Source organism: Diorhabda sublineata, chromosome 11 (genome assembly GCF_026230105.1).
Source record: "Diorhabda sublineata isolate icDioSubl1.1 chromosome 11, icDioSubl1.1, whole genome shotgun sequence".
Lineage (NCBI taxonomy): Eukaryota > Metazoa > Arthropoda > Insecta > Coleoptera > Chrysomelidae > Diorhabda > Diorhabda sublineata.
The window spans coordinates 9,761,179-9,784,128 of record NC_079484.1 but is presented as its reverse complement, the minus strand read 5'-3'; the positions used below and the strand labels follow the sequence as shown (position 1 = coordinate 9,784,128).

The following is a 22,950-nucleotide window of genomic DNA, read 5'->3' as shown; positions in this document are numbered from 1 at the left end:
AAAACTGTCAACAATGAAGTGGCTAGAGTCACATTTAAGGAAGTTGAAGTTGTCTACTCCAGAACGCCCTGAAAGTGTTTTGCAGTACGGAACTGTCACTTTCACTAGATGGAACACTCAAAACGCAACTTTCGGTATGTAAATGAATACAGAACGAACAACTTTCAGGTAGAAAGTCCATTCAAGAATATTTGCGGATTGTATGGAAGAGTCCACCCAAATCTTATCCTGAGTATGTCCAGCGTTTACCCATGTTTCATCCAGGTAGTGAATTTTTCTATTTTTTTTTACGAAATTTCTTAATTTTTCTAAAGTATTCCTGCCTCCACATAATTATTTCTGCTTTTTTCTTATAATAAACTGTTCTTTCCTCGTTTCTTGTATTGAAATCCCATTTCATTTAATAAATTGTTGATCTCTTACAATCCGGCAAGCCATTATCTTCGTTAACTTCTCTCAAAATTATATCCACTGTAGGTAACTCATTTTGAAAGACAAAATTGTACACAATCCTTCTGATGGCGCTCCTGTCGAAATTATCAATTAATTTTTTTTTGTGTCGGCCACTGAATGATTAGCTCTGTACTCATCAACAGTCTTGTCACAATTTTATTGCATTTAATTTTTATATATTCACAATCATTTCTTGCTACCGTCAACAACTTCATCAGCTGCATCCGTGTCAGACACGTTTAAAAACATTTTCTTAACGCAACAGACAAAAATAAGCAATCTTACTGTAGTACGATGCCGTCCTTGTACTACACCTGTTTTATGGTGCCACTGATTTGAATCAATAACGATGCCGCGCCGCGTTTCACCCGGGATGCTCACGTTTCTTATCATTGTTTTGGTTTACTATTTTTCTTCGATAAATAGATTTTGGGATGTCTCACTTGACCTGTGAGAGTTCTTTCTCAAGCTTAAGAAGTTTTTGAGGAGATGAAAGTGTTCGTTGCTGTTGCCTTGCTCATTGTGCTATTCAATCGCTACTGCAGTTAGGGCTCTTCGAGCTACCATTGACTAGAGGCTGTGTTTAGGTTTGTCCTATTATAAGGGGATATTGGCAATTTCCCTACCATCCTTACTAATGTGGGATGGCAGGGTTATTTTTTGTGAGTGTTACCTTTCCTTAACACTCGATGAATCGTGACTCGATGGCTAGAGCCTTATCTGTACAAGTTATAACCACTCGAGCAGGTTGACATTTCAACCGGTATATTTTAAACATTGATAGCCTTACCATCACAGTGCGGCGATCTTATGATCGAAGTGGACAAAAATCATTATTGACTGGCTTTTAAAGAAACTGTTGTTGATAACTTAAAAAACAATATAGTAAAGATCTTTTTTTTAGAGTTATAAAATAATAATAAATATCACAACAATAAAATTTACAATGCATAGATATATCTGAAAATCATATTGAGTCACTGCTCGTTGATATACTCTCACCAGATGACGTAGATGAGGATAAGTTGTTCAGTTCAAATTGAAGTGAATCCAAAGAATATTCGTCATTGTCCAAAAGTTTTCCCGCCGTCGAGCACACGATTGCCATTTTCTACTCATCGCCCAGTTATACATTTTTGCCGTTTTCTGAATAGTCTTATGTATGGAATCTGAAGGTGCAGAAATATGCAAACGATCCACGATAGCAGAGTAAACAGCAGAAACTCTGTCTGATCCTTTGGAATTTATCCAAGTTTCCAGAGCATCAAGGTTTTTCGGGTCTATGATGTTTTCTGCAAGAAATAAACATAAAACCGTTCAAAGCAGGAATGATTTATATATTCATGATTCGTATTTGTTACTAAAACAGAATATTTCAAGAACTAAGAATGTTTTGGGTCGAAATTGAAATATGTCGATTTGAAGTTTTTTTTTAAATATTATAAAGATATTAACGAAAAAATGTTATTCAAAGATATTAAGGAAAAAAAGTTATTCAAAAGTATTAATGTAAAATAGTTATTACTTACCTCCTTCGATGTCTGCCATACTAAAAATTCAAGTGACGTTGATGTGTACTTAACATTAAATAAGGGCCCACTAATGAAATTGTTTCGATGAGACAGATAATCGATCTGTCACTTGTTCAAGATTTCTATCCTATGTTTTTAAAATGTAGGATTAAAAGCTACAATTCCGTATCATTGAGGTTACTATGAAAGGATTACTAAATGAAAACAAGTTGGAAACAATAATCGTATTTGCGACTTTTGTCCACTGGCTGATGCATCGGCCCTTTACACCTTATTATTATTATTATTTGCTATCTATAAAATGAAACTGTTTTCAAGTTGCTGCAGTTTTCATGGTGGAAATTTGGTTCTGAAAGATTTGGATCACTGAAAAAGCCGTTGATCTTTTGAACTTGTCGAGAGAGATCACCGTGTAAGCAGTCAAGACTTCACTGATCTACTGGACATCAATAAGCAAATAGTTTGGAATCATTTGTGTATACAAAAGAATTAGAAGAATTGATGTTTAGATTTCGCATAAGTTGACAGCGCGAATTTCAAACAAGCGTGTCAAAATCTGTCTTAGGAAAAAACCCATTGGATGAAGCATGGTGATATGACACAAAGTGATGTAAAGTCGAAGTTGATAGCATTGATGAAGTAGGCGACCAAGACAATGTCTGATGCGAACAGTGAAAATGTTGTTTTGTGGACAAATGAAGACGCTGATAAAACGCATGTGATGTAAAGTCGAAGTTGAGGGCTCGTAAGCTGGTATTGCTATATACTACACAGGAAAATTCAATGGAGTTGGTCAATAGAACGGGTGTTCTACCACAACAACACCCATCACACACATCTTTGATGAGTAATTTGGTTATGAAGATGTTGCAACATCTAAAATATTATTGATGATAAAAAAGACTCCGAAAATCGTAGCAACGTACAACGATGGATTTATAAAACTAACCAGAAAATGGCAGTAGATAATGGATTGTAATGAAATATGAGTTTTTAGTAAAGCAATATTAATAAGAATATATAATAATAAACTGAAAATTTAGATGATCCCATACTTCGTAACTAATCTCTAATTCTGTTGCTTAAACTGCCGTAGTTTCAATATTTTCCAGCTGTATCGCTTGTTACAATAGAGGGTAAAATAAAAATAAGTTTATATACAAATGATACTTTATTAAATACGAATATTTACAATACTTTTTCTAAAATGAAAAAAATATTAAAATTCAAAATAAGTACATACCTACTACATATACAATAAAATCCTTAATATTAACACTCAATACATAAAATTTATCTATATTTATTGACTTTTTTATAAATATTTTCTTAATAACATATTGGCAATAAAGATAAAGGAGTCATCGTACAAAAATTATTGAAAAAACGTTGAAAAATTATGAAATATCGATACCTTAATCTGCAAATGTCTTAAATCCAAAAAATCCGAAAATGAGTTATTAGTACCATTGTGTTAAAAAAAATAAGCCATCGAATGGCAAAGGAATTATAACCAGCAAAAAAACTGCGGGGCCACCGTAGTGAAGAAAGAAAATGTTCTACATCTTGACCGCTTAACCAGGTAACGCAAATATTTTAAATCCAACAGTGTACATGCAAAATGCCGGCAGAAAAATATGCAAGTCAAGGTGATTCATTATTTTTATTTTTTTATATTATTTTATGAGTTGTACTGGATATTTATGGAATTTTAAACGTTATTTTTGATTATTTGTTGGAGAAAGTTAATGTTTCAACAGTAAAACCAATTAAATTATGGTTTCAAAATCGGTATTGTACCGGTTATGGATTTAAAACATTTGCGTAGCGCAATGTACGTGATTCCATACTGGATTCAAGAGATTTTCTCCATTGTAAATAATATAAAATACTTAATTTCCGTAAAGTTACACAAGAAGGAGAAAATAATGATAAATTTGATGAAGTGGGTGACCAAGACAATGTTTTTATTATGTCTGATGCGAACAGTGAAAATGTTGTTTTGTGGACAAATGAAGACGCCTTTGACGAAGGCACAATATTACCAGAATATCACATTGTGAAAAATATAGATGTGAAAAACGCACCCATTAATGAGCAAATTGGAAATAACCCAGAAGCTCAGGTGGATGATACAGTTGAGAGAAAGACCAGAAAGAAGTGGCACTTAATTGATAAGAATGAGTGGACTGAACGTGAAATAAGCGCAGGCGAGAAGAAGGCAAGGCTGATGAACGGAAGCGGAAAGATAAAACCGACGGCAAATGGAATTACAAAATTCCAAGAGAAGAAAGAAAAAGTGAAATCACGGTGCAACTGTATGCCGAAAACATACAAGTGGCGTTTAATTTTTAAGAGATTTTGGAAAATGGGGTGGATTGATGATCAATAATTTGTACAAATGCTGCTCCAATCCATCGAGGTTCAGCGTAGAAGGCCTACTAATGCCATAAAAACAAGAAAAAGAGAGATGAAATTTAAATTTTTGTCGCCAAACACTCATGTATGAGTGTGGAAACGATGTTTCTTAACACTTTATCTATAAGGTCGGCAACTTTAAAATCTTGTGGAAAAAGTGTTTGCCATATTCAGCCACCTGAAAGCCCCATAAAGAGAAAGAGAAACCTCAAGCGCAGCACTTTTGAAACCATGATTTCGTTTTTGAAAACCCTTCCCAAGCTTCCATCACATTACTGCCAGGCAAGATCCAACAAGGAGTACTTGGAGGAGTCATTTACTACCAAAAGCGACCTCTTCTATGGAAAGAGTTAAATTCAAATTTAAAGGGGTCCATCTGTTTATATAATCAGGTTTTCGCCGAGCTGAACATAGGATTATTTAGACCAAGGATGGGGAAACTTTTTTCTTCGCGTGCCAATTTTTGCTAACGAAATATATGGTGGTCCAAGTAGCACTACATTATTTAGTAAAATAAAAATATTGTTTTGATTTTTCTGCACAATAATTTATTGTGCAATATTAAAAAATAACATTTTCCATTGCAATTAATTGAACTCAAGTTAGCCGCGAAGTAAAAGGTTGAGAAGCGCTGGTCTTTGTGGGAACATGTGACATGTGGAACTGTTTTTGTTTCTGCATGACTTTATCATAAACCGAAAAATTTGTGATGCTGAAATTTTTAACAATGATAAAGGAGGTCATCCGAAAGCCTATTACGAAGACAATTTTTGCTTAGTTTCTTTATTGAAAACGTTTGTTCGCACAAATAGCTTGTACCAAACATAGCCATTATTTTCTGGGTGTGGGAAACTATATTTGGGTATTGTGTCCGAGATTATAAAATTCCAATTTGCCGGTGTTCAAAAATAGTTGCTTCAAATGGGTAGCGCGTTCGACGACAGACGCACCTACTCGAACTTCATTTTCGGTTTTCGCTCATATCCCAGTCCGCGCTCGGGCCGGATTTCAACGCTTTGCGGGCCGTAGTTTCCCCATCCCTGGTTTAGACCAAAAAAGGATCTATTCGTGCGGGATTTATAAGCACAAAAACGTAAGTAAAGAGACATATGACCTTCATATAATGAAAAAACAAAAGGCTAGAGAGACAATGAAGAAAGACCTCTTAGATGATGGATGCACGGTGGACCTGGAATCTGTAATACTGACCCCATTCTCAAAAGTATCAACGATGTATTAAAAAACTAAACTTCGTGTGCATAATTCTACAATCTACAATAATAAATCAAACAAAGGCTGGTGCTTTTTGCGAAGCAAGGTTGATGGAGGATTAAATGCAACTGAATTTGCTTCTATAATTGTCAAGTTCCTTGAAAAACACGCAGATAGAAATAAAACCATCATTTTATACTCAGATGGCTGCACCATATGAACGATCAACTTTCAAACGCCATCATAAATTATACATGTATAGATCTAAAGACATACATATTAACAATAAAGACAGAATATACAAGAGCATTCTATGATCTGTAATAACGTACGCTTGTGAAAAGGGATCTTAACACAAACATTAGCAGATTTGAAAGAAAAATGGCTTGTAATGTGAGATATAATCATAAATTATGTCAAAAATACAGGGAATTTGTCAGAATACAGAAATTGCGATGGGCAGGTCATATAGTGCGAATAAATGAACAGAGAATTCTGGGAAAAGTATTTGAATCCAATTTTGATTGGAAAAACTCGAAGAAGGTGGCAGAAGACGCAATTATTCTTCTAAATAAGCTTGACTAATGTCTAAGAAAGTTACTGAGAGGAAGGATTTCTTTTCTTTGTGAACAATTCTATGTACCTGCTCTATTGTGCCTTATTTTGCTCTAAAGCCAAATTGATGATCTGGAATAAGTTTTTTGTTCTCTAGAACTGGGGTCGTGTTATAAGGAGCTTTTCAAATGCCTTCGAAGTTATAGGTAGTAAGCTTATTGGCCTATATGATGTTAACTCTTCTGGTTTTTTTCCACTCTTTGGTATCATGATGATCTGCGAAACTTTCCGTTGAGTGACCAGGTAGTGACCAGTCCTTAAAACTGCATTGAAGATCTGTTGTAGGATTTTAAGACCTTTAATTGAAAATTCTTGTAATATTTTCCCAATCACAAGATCATAGCCCGGTGCCTTCTTTGGATTTAAGTTGTTCTTAATTGTATTTTTTATTTCCTTGAGACTAAAGTTTTTTATCGGTAAGTCCATTTGCAGAGGAGTGTCCAAAAAGTCATTAATATCTTTATGATCCATAGTGGCGTCTGCTTAGTTTGGTTCAAATAATTGCACAAGGTTGTTGCCTTTTCTATGTCATTCCTCGCCCATTTTCTATTGCTATCTCGTACTGGAGGGTAAAATTGTTGCGGTCTTTCAATTTCTTTGTCGCCTTCTAGAGGGACTAATCTGTGGCTTCAGTGGCAGTTGAAGAATCTGAGTAGTCTTGGCTGATTTATTTTTGATTTCTACAAGCAGCTTCTCCAGACTCTTCGTGGCTTTGTTTAATTTGGATTTGTCGTTTTCACTTCTTGAAATCTGCCATTTTTTCGTAACTGTGTTTTTTCGTCTGTTTTCTGTCTAATTACAATAGGATTATTACTTGTGCTTTCTGATTGACTATTTTCTGGAGTTGCTGCCCATGCGGCCTTTTGTATGATTCCAGTTAGTTGATAAATGGCTTGGTCTATTTCATCTGTTGTTTTTAACGAAATTTGTGTTGAAATCTGTAAGTCTACGCTTTCGCTTTTGTATATACGCAATTGGAAAAGGGCAGCTCTAGACTTTGCAAGAAAACTTAGAGAGATCCATGCACGCAGCGGGCTCTAGCACCATAGAAGAACAAGAAATCCTTTCCAAATGAAATTTGTGAGAGCTTTCACACGGAAAATAATTGACAGATTTGGAAGCACGTATAAATATGAGCAGTTTTTTCGAATGAAAATAAGTACTTGTCCCACAGATGTTAATTAATTTATAATAATCATCTTGTTTCTCAGCTTCATACTTAAGTCTCTCTTTAATTTTCAATCTACCTTTTTTATTAACCATCTATCCATATTTTCTATTGAGAATAATCATTATATTATTGTAATTAATAAATAAAAAATGTGTTTCGCCTCTAATATCTACTTATTCGTTGCCTACAGCCTCCGAACTAATTAAGTGTCGAAGTTGCTCCCTGGGCTGAGCAAAAGTTGCCCATACCCATTTCAAATTATCCAATATAATGATTGATGTATCTTTTCCTTTTCAATTTATTGACGAAACTTAATTATTTGATTCTAATAATATTTTGTACAATATCTTCCAAAATTTGCCTATTGTTAGATTAAAAAAAAAACGTATAACCAAATTACTGCCACTAATAATTATAGAAAGCGTCTAACGAAGTAATTTGATAGTTTTCCCATCGTTTAATATGGAAAATTTCACTCAAGACATTCAAGTATTCAAATAATTTCTTTTCAATTTTCACTCAATACAATAAATTCACCGATTAACGTACTATTTCGTGAACTTTAGCGTACACAATTGCTTTAACTTCCCTCATCGTTTTCTGCATTTCGTCGTCTTTATTATTTTCTATTCTAGACAGAAGCTCTGAATATACATCGTCTATTTCAGTTTTTGTGGTGATAAAAGGGCAACCGAATTTTTCTTTATATCGAAGGTTCAATTCTTGTAGCCGCCTTTTTTCTTCAATGTTCATGTAGCCTGGTTCTTTATCTACGATTAACGGGTAGTTACAAATGGCGTTTTCGAAGATATCCGGGTATTGTTGGAAAATTTGTTCTTTTTCTGTAACAAAAATGAAAGATTAATGGAAAATCTTACACTCGAGGATGGTCCTAGAAGTACCTGAATAGAGAAAATACAAAAATTTTGGAAAAAAAATATATTTAATTTTCAACGTAATCTCCTTTTAGCTCCACACACTTTAATTACTCAAAATAACCATCAACTACCGGCATCATTTCTTCATTGTTGGAAAATCTTTGACGACCGAGCCATTTTTCCAAGTCTGGGAACAGAAAATTATCCAAGGCGGCTAAATTTGGCTAATAGGATGTATGAGGTAGCAATTCAAAATTTAATTCATCAATTTTGATCATTGCAACAACTTATGTGTAAGCTGGTGCATTTTCTCGATGAAACAACACCTTCTTCTTAGCCAATGGCGGCCCTTTTTGCTTGATTTCTTCGCCCCAACGTAGCAATAAGTTCGCATAATACTCGCCGTTGATAGTTTTTTCTTTTTCAAGATAATCAATAAAAACTATCCCACACGCATCCCAAACAATCGACGCCATTACCTTGTCTGCAGATGAAACAGTATTTGTCTTCTTTGATGCCGGTTTTCCCTCTTCAGTCCATTAATTTGATTTTTCTCTTTTCGGGGGTGGAGTGATGTACCCACGTAATGGAACGGCGCCAAAACTTTTGTGAAACATTGCCAAACAATCGATGGAAACATCTTACCGACGCTGGTTTTGTTCCATTGTGGGTAAAAGCGGCACCCATCTTGCCCACAGCTTTCTCATATCCAAATTTTCAGTTAAAATCCGTTGTATGGCATTTTGTGAAATGCCTATTACGTCTGCTAGCTCGCTTAATTTCAGTCGACGATCATCCAGTGGATTTTATTCAACATTTCTAGGGTCTACCACTGCGATGCTGGTCTTCACAGGTCATAAGGCCTCGAGTAAAATGTGCTACTCAATATTTTACTGTCGATAACGAAGGCACAGTCTCACGAAGAGTATAATCTTTTTACATTGTTTGGTCTAACGTCTTTGAAATAAAAGTATTGTATCACATAACGAAGACCAACTTTTTCACGTTTACAAATTCACTGAAAACCTTCACTATTGTGGGCTGCTAAACAAATACCAAACAACGTGGCATCTTCAAACTTCAAACAAATGCTGTATAGATTGTGTACTTTGTAATACAATGGTGTTTTTAAAGCAACTACTGCCATCTTAAAGTCAGGCCAGGTACTTCTGGGACTATCCTCGTAAAACTAACAGTAAGGAATACCAATATAGTTCCTTTCCAGATATTTCGTTTTATCTTAACACCTGTAGACAAACAATACGTAATCTCTGAAATTGAAAATGGTAAACAGTCTCAAGGCCATAATTAAAAAATAAATTTGTTTTATCTTACTTTCCTATTTACGATTAGATAGATATATTAGACATAAACTTTAATATTCTATTTAATTATTGTTGAATCCACTAAATGAAAATTATAAAATTTAATACCAAAAATTCTTAAGAAATCGTGGTGTTTACAAAAATATTGATTGGAATCTATTCCATAATTATTCCAACGTCACTATCGTTTTCATTAAATAGAATGAATCATAGAATTTGATTTTATTATTCAATATATTTGCCTAGGACGGCTATACAACGATTATAGCAGTCATACAGAGTACCGTTGATGCAGGGGCAATTAAAAGCCCATTTCAAGTAGTTTTGGCATCGCTTTCATTGATTTGTGACACGATGTATTGTCTCGATGCCTTCTTTTTCTTCAAATGATGCTAATTTTCCGCGATTCAATGCATCAAAAAAAAATACTGATACCATAAACTTTCCGACCGATTTTTGAGTCGTTCCACGCTCTGGAGTCAATCAGGGATGCCAGGTCTCACGATTTATCGTAAGATCACAGGATTTTATCTTAAATCTCACGATTTCAGTATTTTTGTTCTTTTTCTCACAATTTTTTGATTTTTGAAACAGAGAAAAATTCCAATAGTTCATGGGGAATATTCGGACAGAGACGAATAATTCAGATCTCGCAGAGAATGCTGCTCCTCGATTCAATAGTAGGGATAGGACCCCATAACATCATAATATTTTCCTAGATATTTACCTTTATTAGGCATTTTTAATTTTATTTTTATATACTCGTACTCTCAAGTCTACGGATGTTTATAAGTAATTTCAAGGGCAGCGCGTGCCTGGACAAGCGGGAAAGACAGTATCTCCCTCTCTTAGCAGCAAGCAAAATAATAATTCAGTTCATTTTTTTTTTATTTTCAATCAGCCCCAGCTACGAATTCAAAATTTAATATATGACCCTTTGCAAAATTGAGTTTGACACCTCTGCCCTACCGTCCAATGCGAATCTTCCATTGTTTGGTGCAGTGCAAAAAGTGTTTTTTGTCAGTTCCTTTAGGACGCGTACTGAGTTTTCTTTCACAGCTTCAAAAAAATCAAATTTTGTTCCTTTTAAAACTGATTTGATTCCTGACACGTTATTATATTTTCTTAAAAGTTTGAGTCATTTTCAATCGTATTCAAACAGTCAATACCAATATCTTCGTGAGGAGTTTGCCACCAATTTTATACACACTCTTTGCATGTAAAAAATTCTCCGCACACATGTCAATTGATGAGGAAGGGCAACCGAAACGCGAATCATCTTCAACATCTTCTCGTCCATCTTGAAAACGCTTAAACCGCTTTTCGGTCGATCATTTTTACGGCGATATAAAAACCAACGAAAGCGACGGCTGTACTGGTTTGTCACCATAGCTCGCATTCGAAAGAGTAAGCTTCGGGCAACAGCAGACAGTCGTTAATCTTTTGCGCAAGCGTACTTTTTCCGCAGCAAAGAAAATAAGTGGTTTGTGCTTATTACTTATAGCCACACCTCGTACAAGATAATATCGTCTAGGAAGGTACTGCCATTACCAAAGAAGAAACACATTGTGTCCGCAATGTGAGGTCAACCAGCAATGTTTTGAAAATTAAATAAATTCATAGAAATCGAGAAAAAACTAATAACTTCTTACTATAAAATGCAATTATTTCATTTGTAGACTAAATTCCACTATCTTTTGTAGGAAAATGTTAACATAAGATATTTTAGTACTGATAATATGGCCTCCAATGAGGAAATATTAAAGTGCATGACTTCACTGAAAGAAGAATTTCAGGAAATTCAAAATTTCGAGTTTTAGTATTTTAACTTTAGAAACTAAAAATTTGTAGAACTAAGAAGGTGATTCTCGGGATAAATTAAACGAAATTCTGAATTGTGATAGCTTACTGGGTAAGTTTATTTGCCAAGAAATGTGGAATTTGCAATGTTTTTAGCATTCGGATCGTCCTATATTTGTGAGAAAGTTTTGTCTCATATGAAAATAATTTTGAATCCATATCGTACCCGGCTTACAGAAGATAATTCAGAAACGAGTGTGATATTAAATTTACTAGTCATGAACGAGAAATATAAAAACTTTTGCAAGAAACACAATGGCAAGAATTGAACCGAAAACGTTTTTAATTAAATTTCTTAGAAGCATTGTTGAACATTTGTTTATTTTATTAGTTATCTTATTCATTAATTTTAGCAATTTATTCATATAGAAATTATCCAATTTTTAAAGGGGCACTTTGGCTTTGTTCAAAATTGCACATGGACACCTAAGGCCGAATACATACGAATAAACTCAGAAGAAACTCATTTCTGATGCAAATCACTAACCAGTTTGCAATGAGTAACAACATTTGAATGGGGAACTACAGACAGGGTAACTGGTTACCAACCAGACGACAACGCGTTGGGAACTTGTTTGAAGAAGCTCAACTTGTTGATTAGCCGGCATTTGGTTATTTTGTTTTTAATCTGATTATGACAACACAAATTTTTCACTTCAACATGTTAGTAATTCGTTCTAGTAGAATTACTTTCTTTTGCTTTCAAGATACCTGATCTTGAACTTCTGTTTTTTATAGTTAGTGTAGCTGATTCCACAGTCTTGCACTTCTCCAAAGGAAGAAATCTTGATGAATTGACGATCTGGGACCCTGCAGGTGAACTCGGTATTCATGAGCGACGTCTGTAGTGCATGTGTCGAGATAGTATCGGTAAAACAGAATCAAGTCGGGGGGACCTTTCTTCTATCCTCCAAGCTTTCCAAGTTTCTGGTCCACTCTGGATCGCCTATAAGTTCTCCTATATTGAGTCGAATATCCTCAGGGAATGCTTGGTGGTCGAGCTCTAAATGTACGAGCAATATTCCAAAGATGGACGAATAAGATAGTTTGTACATTTACAAAAAAGTGTGGACTGGATTGTTTGGTTCAACAGTGATATAATTTATTTTTTTTTGTAGTTAAACTTGAAAAGAAGAGGTATGTTGTTCTAATATAATTATTCATTATTTATTTGTAAAAAATTACTTTTGAGTCAGTCAAGTTTCGGTCACAACTGCATCTGCTGTGTGTACAGATAAATTTCACCAATCAGTTGGCAACCAGTTGGTGGTTTCAGTCACCTTTGAGTTTAGTTTCTTTTCATTTGTTCCATGTGTATTAGGCTTAATTGTTTAAAAGTTGATAATAATAACTTTACCTCCATAATATATTATTGTATATAAATCTCTCCATGAATCTTGATTTATCTATAATTATTAACATTCCTATGCTGATATAGTTAATTGCTAATTTAAGTTCGACATAATCATTTCAAAATGCTTACCTTGACATTTTAAGGAATCCAAAAAATCGCAAATCGCTTGTACTATAGCATTGCTATCGTTAAACGGCCGGTATTTCAAAATCCCAATAGCTGCAGCTGGAAAATGTTCCACTACATTCCCAAATATCCTGACAAAATGTTCACTCATTAAATTATTCACTTCGTCTATAGAAAAATGATGCGTTACAAACATTTTCGAACACTTAAAACGAGCACTCTTATCTTCTGTAACTGATAATAGACTAACCTGATTGCAAATAAAACTGTAGTATTTATTTTATGATATCAACGACCTTTTTCTCTGCTTGAACCTGTTGATAGCTCTTTAACCTTTCCTTATTCCAATCAAACAATCATGTCCAGTGTTGGCTTTACCAGTATCCATAAAAACGTCAATGTAAGATCGTCTATATTTATATTGGTTATTTATTAGACGATATATTGAAAAATTCTTAGCCTACTATGAAACCAAACAAAATTCCAATGTAAAAATATTTTATTACTCAACGTATTCTCCTCTTAATTGGATAAATTTATTACAGCGAACCTGCAACGTCTCTAGACCTTTCAAAAAGAATGTTCCTTCTTGCTCTGCAAACCAGACCTCCACAGCTTTTATTACCTCCTCGTTGGAAAACACTTTACGACCTTTTAAACTTCTTTTCATTTGAGAAAAGAGATGATAGTCAGACGGACCCAAATCTGGTGAATAAGGGGGGTGTTCTCGTGATTCAAACCCGAAATCACGAATTTGTTGCAAGGCAACAAGAGATTTGTGTGCTGGGGCGTTGTCCTGCAAAAACAAAACACCTTTGGATAACTTTACACGTCTTCTCTCTTCAATTTTTTCCTGTAGAGTGGTCAGTAATGTCGAATAGTAATCTCCAGTTATTGTTTTAGTCTCATCCAAAAAAGCAAGAACTTTTCCAGCAGATTTGGTTTAAGAAATCTACATCGTTTTCAAATCGAGCACAGATCGAACGCGTTGCTTCTACTCTTGCACGCTTTTGGTCAACATTCAAACATTTTGCAGCAATTTTTCTCATGTCCAAATTGACGTGAACTATATGATGAATGCGTTCGTATGAAATATTCAGTGCTTCAAATATTCGTTTCAGCCCAATTCGAAGGTCTGATAAAATCATGTCATGAGCTGCATCGATATTTTCGGGGACTGACACAGAAACTGGCTTTCCCGATCGGTCATGATCATCAATGGAAAATTTACCTCTTTTGAAGCTTGCAGTCCAATTTTTCACGGTCGCATACGAAGGACATTGATCACCAAGGGTATTAAGCATATTTTAGTAAATCTGCTTACCTCTTAACCCTTTTAAATATAGGTACTTGATGATGGCTCGATACTCCAATTTTTCGATTTTCACAATTTCGGTGGACATCTTTTTTCTTTCAATTTATTGCGTAACTCTGGTTTACTTTTTTTAACTTTCTAATAAGTTATTGTTCGTTATTATGGTAACGCAATATTTTATTTATGGATGGAACTGGTCTAGGTTAATTAGATATCAATACATTCTCGTAAGTTTGTTTTTAATTCATAAACTCAAAATATATTTAATCGATTTTAAACGTGAAGAGTAAGATTATCCAAAAGCAACATGGGCTATGTTTATTTTTAAAAAAATCAGAGATACTTACAAAGATAGAAATTATAAGTCCTTAGCGGCTGATCAGTAACACGAAATTTAATAGGGCACATAAGGACGTATTAGATGGGACAGAGACACCCACAAATCAGTGAATGACTACTTTAATCAAGCTCAGGTCAGATGAAACGTACTCGGACAAAATACGCATAACTGTGGATCCAACGAAGAATGGCTTGCAGGTGACAGCTCTCAAAAAGACCAAAAACGGATTCTGTCTCTCGAAAATAGACAAAGAACGAGATGATTTCTAACACGCTGGCAATGTCAGTACTATGACCCCCAAAACCCAAATGAAGATCATGAACTTAAACTAGACTAGAGTTCAAACAGGCATTAGATGGGTACACTACCGCATCCGAGAGTCAAGGCAAGTAAGGACCGGACAAAAAACTGTAGAAAATGTGACGAAACGGGACATTACACAGTGGATTGTAAAAACGATGCAGCCTGAGACGCATCTCGTGTCTTTTGGGAAGTCTGCGACGTCCCATCTGTGATAGAGGAGCGCTTCACATAGGCGGTACGATGGACCAGATAAATGAAGTAAACTTGAGCTGAAGTATGACAATAGACATGCTACTACCATAGATATCTACCGAACATGATACAGATATCCCGTGCGAACCGTACACAAAAAGAATGACACGAACGAAACAGAATCAACGGCCAACTCTGGATAAGAGATACCCCCACTCCTAGATGACTGCTAGTGCTGTCGATCGACGATCATGTCTGGGTTATAGTAGGCAATGTTACTTAAGTCATAGTCTACCTGACACCCCCAACTGTTCTCAGATTTTTAAAAGCACTTTTTGAGCTCAGAATCACGGGGGATTTATTATCAAATGAAAAAGGTCGGAAACTGACAGACGTGGCCGGCTAGTACTGGAAATAGCCACAAGACTAAATCTAGTAGTTGCAAATACGGGAAACACATCAACATACAGAAGACCGGTGTTTGGATACTTAATATGTATAGAATACTAACACAAATCGAGGTATGTCGGATTGTTAATGCCTATACTGTTGGTGACCACCAGTACATAACCTTCGCTGTCACGGAACACAGTAGAACGACAACGAGACATACGAGGACCCAACAGATCACGCGATAGAACCTCAGTAAATTAGACCTTTAGAAATTCTCTGACGAACTGATAGCAACACCGATTACGATGGCGAATATCCCCGCTGAGTTGACAGGTCAGCTTAGGGCAGAAAAATTGGCAGATAACCAGACTTAGAGAGCGGTTGTGCCAGAACACAATGACAAAAATATCAAAAGAAAAGTGAAAGACAACAACAAGAGTTTCATTGGGGCTAATGCGATTTGCGATGGTGACGTTTGAGAAAATGACGATCCAATACGTTCGTTACTAAGATGTAATCCGACCAGATTTATTTACGTTTTAAAACTAAAAACTTTCTTTCCAGATGGTTGCTACGTTTGCTTACCATAGAACAGAAAGAACAACGATGAATCAGAGCGCGGAGTGGAATTGTTTAGCAATTTTTTTGCGTCGATATGTGACCTGTTTTGATCGATGTTATATGTTGTTATAATTCAAATAATTTCATTAAAACAATTTTGTTTGTTTTGTTACGCAAGAGTTCAAAAATCGCAAAAACGCGTACTTTAAATTTAAATTAGATTATATTTTCAAGGATTCAGCTTGACTTGTTTATTCATTAATTTAGTTCAATAATCCGTCCCTGTGAATAAATAAATTTAATAACAAAATATATTGTTCACATTGTGATCACACGAGATTTGTTTGTGTTTAGATAAACATAAGACCATCTTTCAATCTTGCTTTACGGATAGTTGAATAAAATTGAAATAAAAACTAAGAAACAAAAAAATATGAAACATTTCCTGAATGTATTGCTACATAGTCAAAGTTGATAAGTTATATAAATAAGTGTTGAATATTTTTGGTGTTTTTATCGTTAACCAAACATTAATAGAATCATTTTAGAACGGTTCTACGAGGACGGAATTTTTTTCTACGTACCTGATACATTTACAATAAAAAATTGTCAAATATGACATTTTTATTTTTCAATATATTTTCCAGGGCTTTTCGGAAACTATGATCTGAGCTCAGGTAGATCATTTATCAGCTGGTTGTGGATCCTAACCCAGAAACAGATTTTTATCACAGTTTATAACTTAAAACATGATCTACAAGAACATTTGATTATTATTACTTTTTTGTACGTCAATTCTTCCCAGATATTTAATTAGTTGTATAATAGATTCTAGATATTTAATAATTGCTATTGAGCAATTATTATCAATGATTTACCCACTCACACGAATATTGCACTTAAATTTAATATTAATAAGTTAAGTTCAATACTACTTGGTACGAACCGTGTAACTAGTGCTCTCTATGAGATTCAGACAAAAATAAATTCATTGGATGTATCAGCTTCCAAAACATATTCGTATAAATTTCAATACAATGTTGCCAGTAGTTGCGGCAACACCTTCATCTTGACCACGAATGGCGTTACGAAAATTTTTTATCGAGAAAACCTCAAATATTTTTCAGTTTTCTATCTATCCTAGAGACGGGATTTTTAGAACCATCCGGTATATATGATTGTGTGTGATTAGTTCGATAGAAATAACAAATATAAGAAACAATGCCACAGAATTCAATTTAAAGAAAGCAAAAGAAATGGCACACTAAGAAGTACCAGGCGGGCAATGGTAACATTATACGAAACCGAAGATCAATATCAAAGTAGAATAAACCAAGCAGTATTTTTTATTTTAAAACGTGGTCATACCAAGAGAAGAAATCACTAAATACAATCAACTTGGAGTAATTGTTATTGAAAAAGCACAAGGACTACAAAACGAGAAAAGCTGGAACTGAAGAGCATAGAGATTATGCTCATTTCCATCATACTGCACCTCTGACACAACATTTTGAGTTGTGTTACCTTGTAACATTCTCAACATTTACTCTCCTGTTAAATGTCTTCTCTACATTTTTGAGTGAATTTTATTGAGAAATACTTAGAAAAAATAAGAAAAACTTTACAAATACAGGTTTTTAATATTATTTTAGTTTTATCATAAAGATATCAATTTCTTATTTCTTACACCTTTGGATATATTTATGCTTCTAAATATTCTTGATTTTTTATACAAAAAAATAATTTTGAATCAAAAGAGGCCTAAAATCAAGAACATTTAGAACCATAAACAAAAAAATTGTATAAAATATCTTCAAATATCACAAGACTACATTGATGTGTGTATATAGATTATGAAAGATAATTCTATTTTAAACACCTTGTATAACTTCGTTAAAAGCAAAGTTTAAAACGGATTAACAAAAACTACTGATTCAGAAATATTATATATTGTGCAACCATCAGTTGAATTAGTAAATATTTATTAATAAAAGAGTTGTTTTGCATAATCATGTATCAATAATAAATATGTTAAAAATAAAACTTATTCCAATAATTTATGATAAAATATGGTTTATTAATTTATTTAGAATATAATAATTTAAAAAGAATATCAAACAATATTACCTATTCCTCTTTAGTTAAAAATAAATTGGGGTAAAATCTCAATCCTTCGATAGAGTCGTCTCTACAACATTTGCCATACCTCTCCGCAGTAAGCAGTCGTTCTTTAGCTAATGTTAAAGAAATTCCTAATTGTTGAGATAACTCTTCTGCTGAAAGTGATTCTTTTTCTTCTACCTACGATATAATAAAAATATTACTCCAAATATAATGATTATAATGAAGATTTGATTATTTTCCACATAATTTAGCAATTTGGTGAAAGTTAGACCGAAAACTTTTATTATTCAAATATTCATTTAATTATATAAAAACACATATCCACCAACTTTAACTAACGAGATTTCTGTTTTTTTTATTTCTAAACGTCACAATATACAGGGTGTCCAGAAATTCTCTTGCCAAATGCAAACTACAGGTAATTGATGATTTATGCCCATCTAACCTAATGTTACAATTTAACATACTCGATGAGACTTCAAAGCCGCCCTTGTCTAATATAACATTTGAGGAGCTAAAATGCAAAAGGAATACTATCCAAAATTTACAATTTTCGCTTTTGGATGGCGATACATTCATAAGTTGCATTTTAATTTAATCCACTACTCCAAATCAGATGTAGGTTCTAAAAGACTTTTATCCACACACATATTTTTCACTTCAGTGTTGTTTACAACTTGTTTTCTAGAGGATTTAGTGAAATATATTTATTTTTTTTAGTGGCAAGTTATAGAATTTGAAGGAGTTGTAGTCAGTAAAGCTAATTAGCATTACTGACATTGGTACAGTAAAACAACTTAAAGAAAATTGGTTGATTTAAGATTACAAAGCACTGGATAAAGATTTGCATACAATTACACATACTATAATGTTAGGAAAGGATATTAAAGAAAATAGATGGGGAGATCATTGTTCGAATAAAAAGGCACTATAATAAACAAAAGTCCAGGAGACTCTATTTACCTGTAAGTCTCAATATCACAATTCCACAGTTGAGGAAGCTTTGAAGATTCGACACAGTCTTTTTTATAATACATTTTCAAAAAACTTGAGCATAGGATTCGGAAGCCCAGCATCATATGTATGCAGTTTTTGCTTTCGAAAAAAAAATTAGCTTAAATATTGTGATCTTACCAAGAAAGTGACTATTTTAACTGAAGAGTGTATTCACAAATTAAGGGGAAAACAATTCAATATATTGATGAAGCGAGAAGAACTGAGTTCACACAATCTCCAACAAGTGCAAAAACTTCCTAAATTGCCAATTGTTAAGGCTTATTACTTAAGACAATTATCCTTTTATAATTTCTGCATAACTGATTATGAAACCCACTCTCCATTTTTATCCACTTTGAATAAAACTCAAGAAGGAAGGGGATCAAATGAAATTGCACCCACTTTGGTTCATTTTCTAGGAAGTAATATAAATTCTGGCTGTAATGTATTCATTATCTCTATGGCTAATGAATGATCCTCCTCCTTCTTTTCAAGAAATAAGAATAACCTTCCCAGCCAAAGGGCACTCATTTTTGTCAGCAGATAGGGTCTTTGGAAGACTTGAATAATGACCAAAGAAGTATGAAGTACTGCTTAATGTTCAAGAATACATAAAAATCTACGAGGAAATTGGTACAGTAAAACAACTTAAAGAAAATTGGTTGATTTAAGATTACAAAGCACTGGATAAAGATTTGAAAAAGTTTATAGGTAAAGAAGGCATGAAACAGTTAATTTTTAGAAAAGACAGACTGGGCTTGGTTAGAATAAAAATGGAACCAAACTATCAACATGACGATAATTCAAAAAAATTTGAATTGATTACTAAAAAAGACAAAAAATTGGCAAACATATAAACCCATTCCAAGGAATTGAAAAGTCAAAGTCGAAAAAAATAAAACATTTACAGACGTTGCAGGTACTTTGCAATACAAAATGAAAAACTTCAATTTTTTATGATATTCCTGGCCAGTGAACCATGTGGAATTTTGCATGACGAATGTGAGGATGATTCACAAGACTGTGACTATAAATAGGAGCTAAAGGACTAGTTGTTTAGTTTCTTTTGCTTGACCTCTTATATCGTTAATAAAATTCAGGTTTACTTCTGTAGGTTCTTTTTTATTGCGATCAAATAAGAGTATAATCATGTTCGCTCTACTTAAAAAAGGTTATTATCCACATTATAAATTCAAAAATATTTTTTTACATTTTTTTTTAATGTTGGTTGTTGAAAAAACAGTATTAATCTTATTTCAGATACTGTCCTATCTTATATAACCCCCTTAATCAGTTTTACATGAAACAAATAAGTATTCCACCTGCTCATTACCTTTTAAAACAAAAGTCCCATTTTCAAGTGAAAAACGGATAATATTCCAATTCAATTTTTGCACCTCATTTATATTGTTAGATTTTTTTTTTCATACAAATTCTAAACTGCTATTTTTTAAATCATACGAAAAGTTTTAAAATTTTTCCCAGAATTTCCTATTATTTTCAAATATAAGAAACTAACTTATGTATAGGACTAAGCAATAAAGATACTGTAAACTGTAAGTGTAACATACCAAAATAGCAGTAGCTTCTGAAATACTAGCACTGTCCAAGCTACTTAACTGTAGTACCATTACCCCAGATGAAAACTGGTACAATTTCAATGGTAAATTTAAACTTTCCATGATCTTGCAAGCACTCAATATATCTTCAGGAGACAGTAATTCTAAACTTCGTGCTCTATTGACTCTACAGAAGACATCACTAAGAGCCATCATGCCTCCCATATCTTCAAGATGTGGTTGTAGAAAACTACAAATTTGCTTGGCTAAACTCTGATAGTATTGATTATCAGATTTATAAGAATCCCTAGTAACTGGATCATCAATACCAAGACTCAATAAGTAAGATTTAAAGCGTACTGTTTCATCTTCAGTTATATCACCTTGTTTTTCTTTAATTTTCGTTGATATTGTTCTGGATATATTAACCATATCTTTTGCCATAGCCATAAGTTTATTTAAATCTTGAAATGCCATATTTATAGAAGCATCTGTCTCTTTTTGTTTTGCTTGAATGCTCCTTTCTATTCCTACAATTCCCAATCTTGGTTTAATAACAGGTATATTGGGTTTATGTTGTACAGGTATTTGTGATAATTTGGGCTCCCATTGCTTTGTCTGTAGCACTTCATTAAGAATAGATAGAACATTGTTTGTATAGCCATCTCTAAAAGATAGCTTTATGAAGTTATAAATACTTGTTAGTTGGGGCCCATTAGTAGTATCTGTAACAAATTACATATAACATTACTTTGACTAGTAGAACTTGTAAAGAATATAATTAAATTATGATTTAAATTCCTACAGTAAAGACTCTATAAAAACCATATTAACTGTTGTCATTGATCATTAAGATAATTGAGAAACCAGTAAATTCAATAAATAGAGAAAAGTGGTACCTTCATTAATAAAAATAACAAAAATAAATTAAAATACTATTAATAAAAGTCAAAGTTATTTAAGAGATTGTATACATGCTCATTTTACCATAATTATGGTAAATACATAGGGACTCCTTTCTTTAGAGAAGTGCAAGACTGCACATCTTCCCTGAGTACTATAACCTACAGAAGTTCAAGATCAATATCCACAGACATTTTCACATGGTATGCACCCCTCGAATTACTGGAGTATAAAAGGGTGCTTGTTTTTTACATAAAAAAAAGTTTATCTTGTTAAAAATATTTGGTAATAAAGAGTTATTGTGTTTGAATTCTCTATTAAAGACTCTAGTGTAACTCTGGGTCTCTTAAATACCAATTCTCAAAGTTTGTCTTGGAAGAAACAAATGTTTTAGACAAGCATTTATTCAGCCAAAAATATTTCTTTTAATCATATTGTCATTACTGTGTCTGGTATTGTGTTTCCTATTTTATTTTATTGTGATGGGATTTTTTTCAAATAATTTAGTCAATTATCATCTGGTGTTCTGTAACTAGCATTGAGATTTTGAATTTTATTAGTAAGATAGTATAAAAACTTTTGATCAATGCTTTACAAGGAATATTTTCAAGAAAAAAATATATGAAATCTCTCTATAAGAAAGCCTTTATTGTAGCAAAAAATTTATTTATATGATCTGTAAGTTGGAGATTTGCATTCTTACCATTTGATTCAGCTAAATGTAGAATGATCTTTCGAGATCTACTGAAACTAAATGCACTAGGCGATTCTTCCTCAACAAAGACAACAAAACTCAAATGTAAGGATAAACATGTTTGACCTCTAGGTATCTGTCCTGGACGGCCCCATAAAATTCGATGTGTGGTTATTATCAGCTCCCCTCCTTCAAAAGACGTCTAAAAAATCTAAAGGTAAACACTAAATTTCAAATGGCAAAATCAGTTTCACCTTTTGATCTCCATCATATAACCTTACATTATTTTCTACTGCAACTGTTGTTTCGCCATCTAATAAAAGTGGACTTGTATATTTAAATCTATTCATGTATAAGCTTTGTTTCTTATTTTTATTGAGGTAATTGCAAGAAGTTGTCTAAACTGATTACTAGATAGATTAAATGAGAAATAGGTATAATTACATTCTCATCACATTTGGTACATTGAAACTACTTAGATTTTTTTAATGTAAGTCTCAAGATAAATACACAATTTCATAGACGGTTCCAGGCCTTAATATGGAAAAATTATTTTGTATTTTGTTCTTGTTATCAGATGTGTATTAGGCAAAATCGGGATTTGATGATGTCGAAAGTTGTAGATA

At 33.4% G+C, this 22,950-nt stretch overlaps 2 protein-coding genes across 3 annotated transcripts; both read right to left on the bottom strand.

Moving 5' to 3' along the window:
• Positions 1-7,941: 7,941 nt before the first annotated feature.
• LOC130450440 (2-oxo-4-hydroxy-4-carboxy-5-ureidoimidazoline decarboxylase-like) lies at positions 7,942-13,140 on the bottom strand. The gene is made up of 2 exons (XM_056788815.1): positions 12,948-13,140; positions 7,942-8,243 (listed from the first exon to the last, which is right to left on the bottom strand). Exons 1-2 carry the CDS (start codon positions 13,138-13,140, stop codon positions 7,942-7,944), a joined length of 495 nt encoding a protein of 164 aa, XP_056644793.1.
• Positions 8,070-22,809, bottom strand: LOC130450034 (vacuolar protein-sorting-associated protein 36). 2 transcript variants are annotated; one of them, XM_056788197.1, is made up of 5 exons: positions 22,579-22,809; positions 22,334-22,526; positions 20,740-21,452; positions 18,176-18,349; positions 8,070-8,243 (listed from the first exon to the last, which is right to left on the bottom strand). In XM_056788197.1, exons 1-4 carry the CDS (start codon positions 22,672-22,674, stop codon positions 18,176-18,178), a joined length of 1,176 nt encoding a protein of 391 aa, XP_056644175.1. In that variant the 5' UTR covers positions 22,675-22,809; the 3' UTR covers positions 8,070-8,243. The 2 variants fall into 2 exon arrangements, with proteins under 2 accessions (XP_056644175.1, XP_056644174.1); XM_056788196.1 differs by lacking the exon at positions 8,070-8,243 and having other exon boundaries at positions 18,105-18,349.
• Positions 22,810-22,950: the final 141 nt, after the last annotated feature.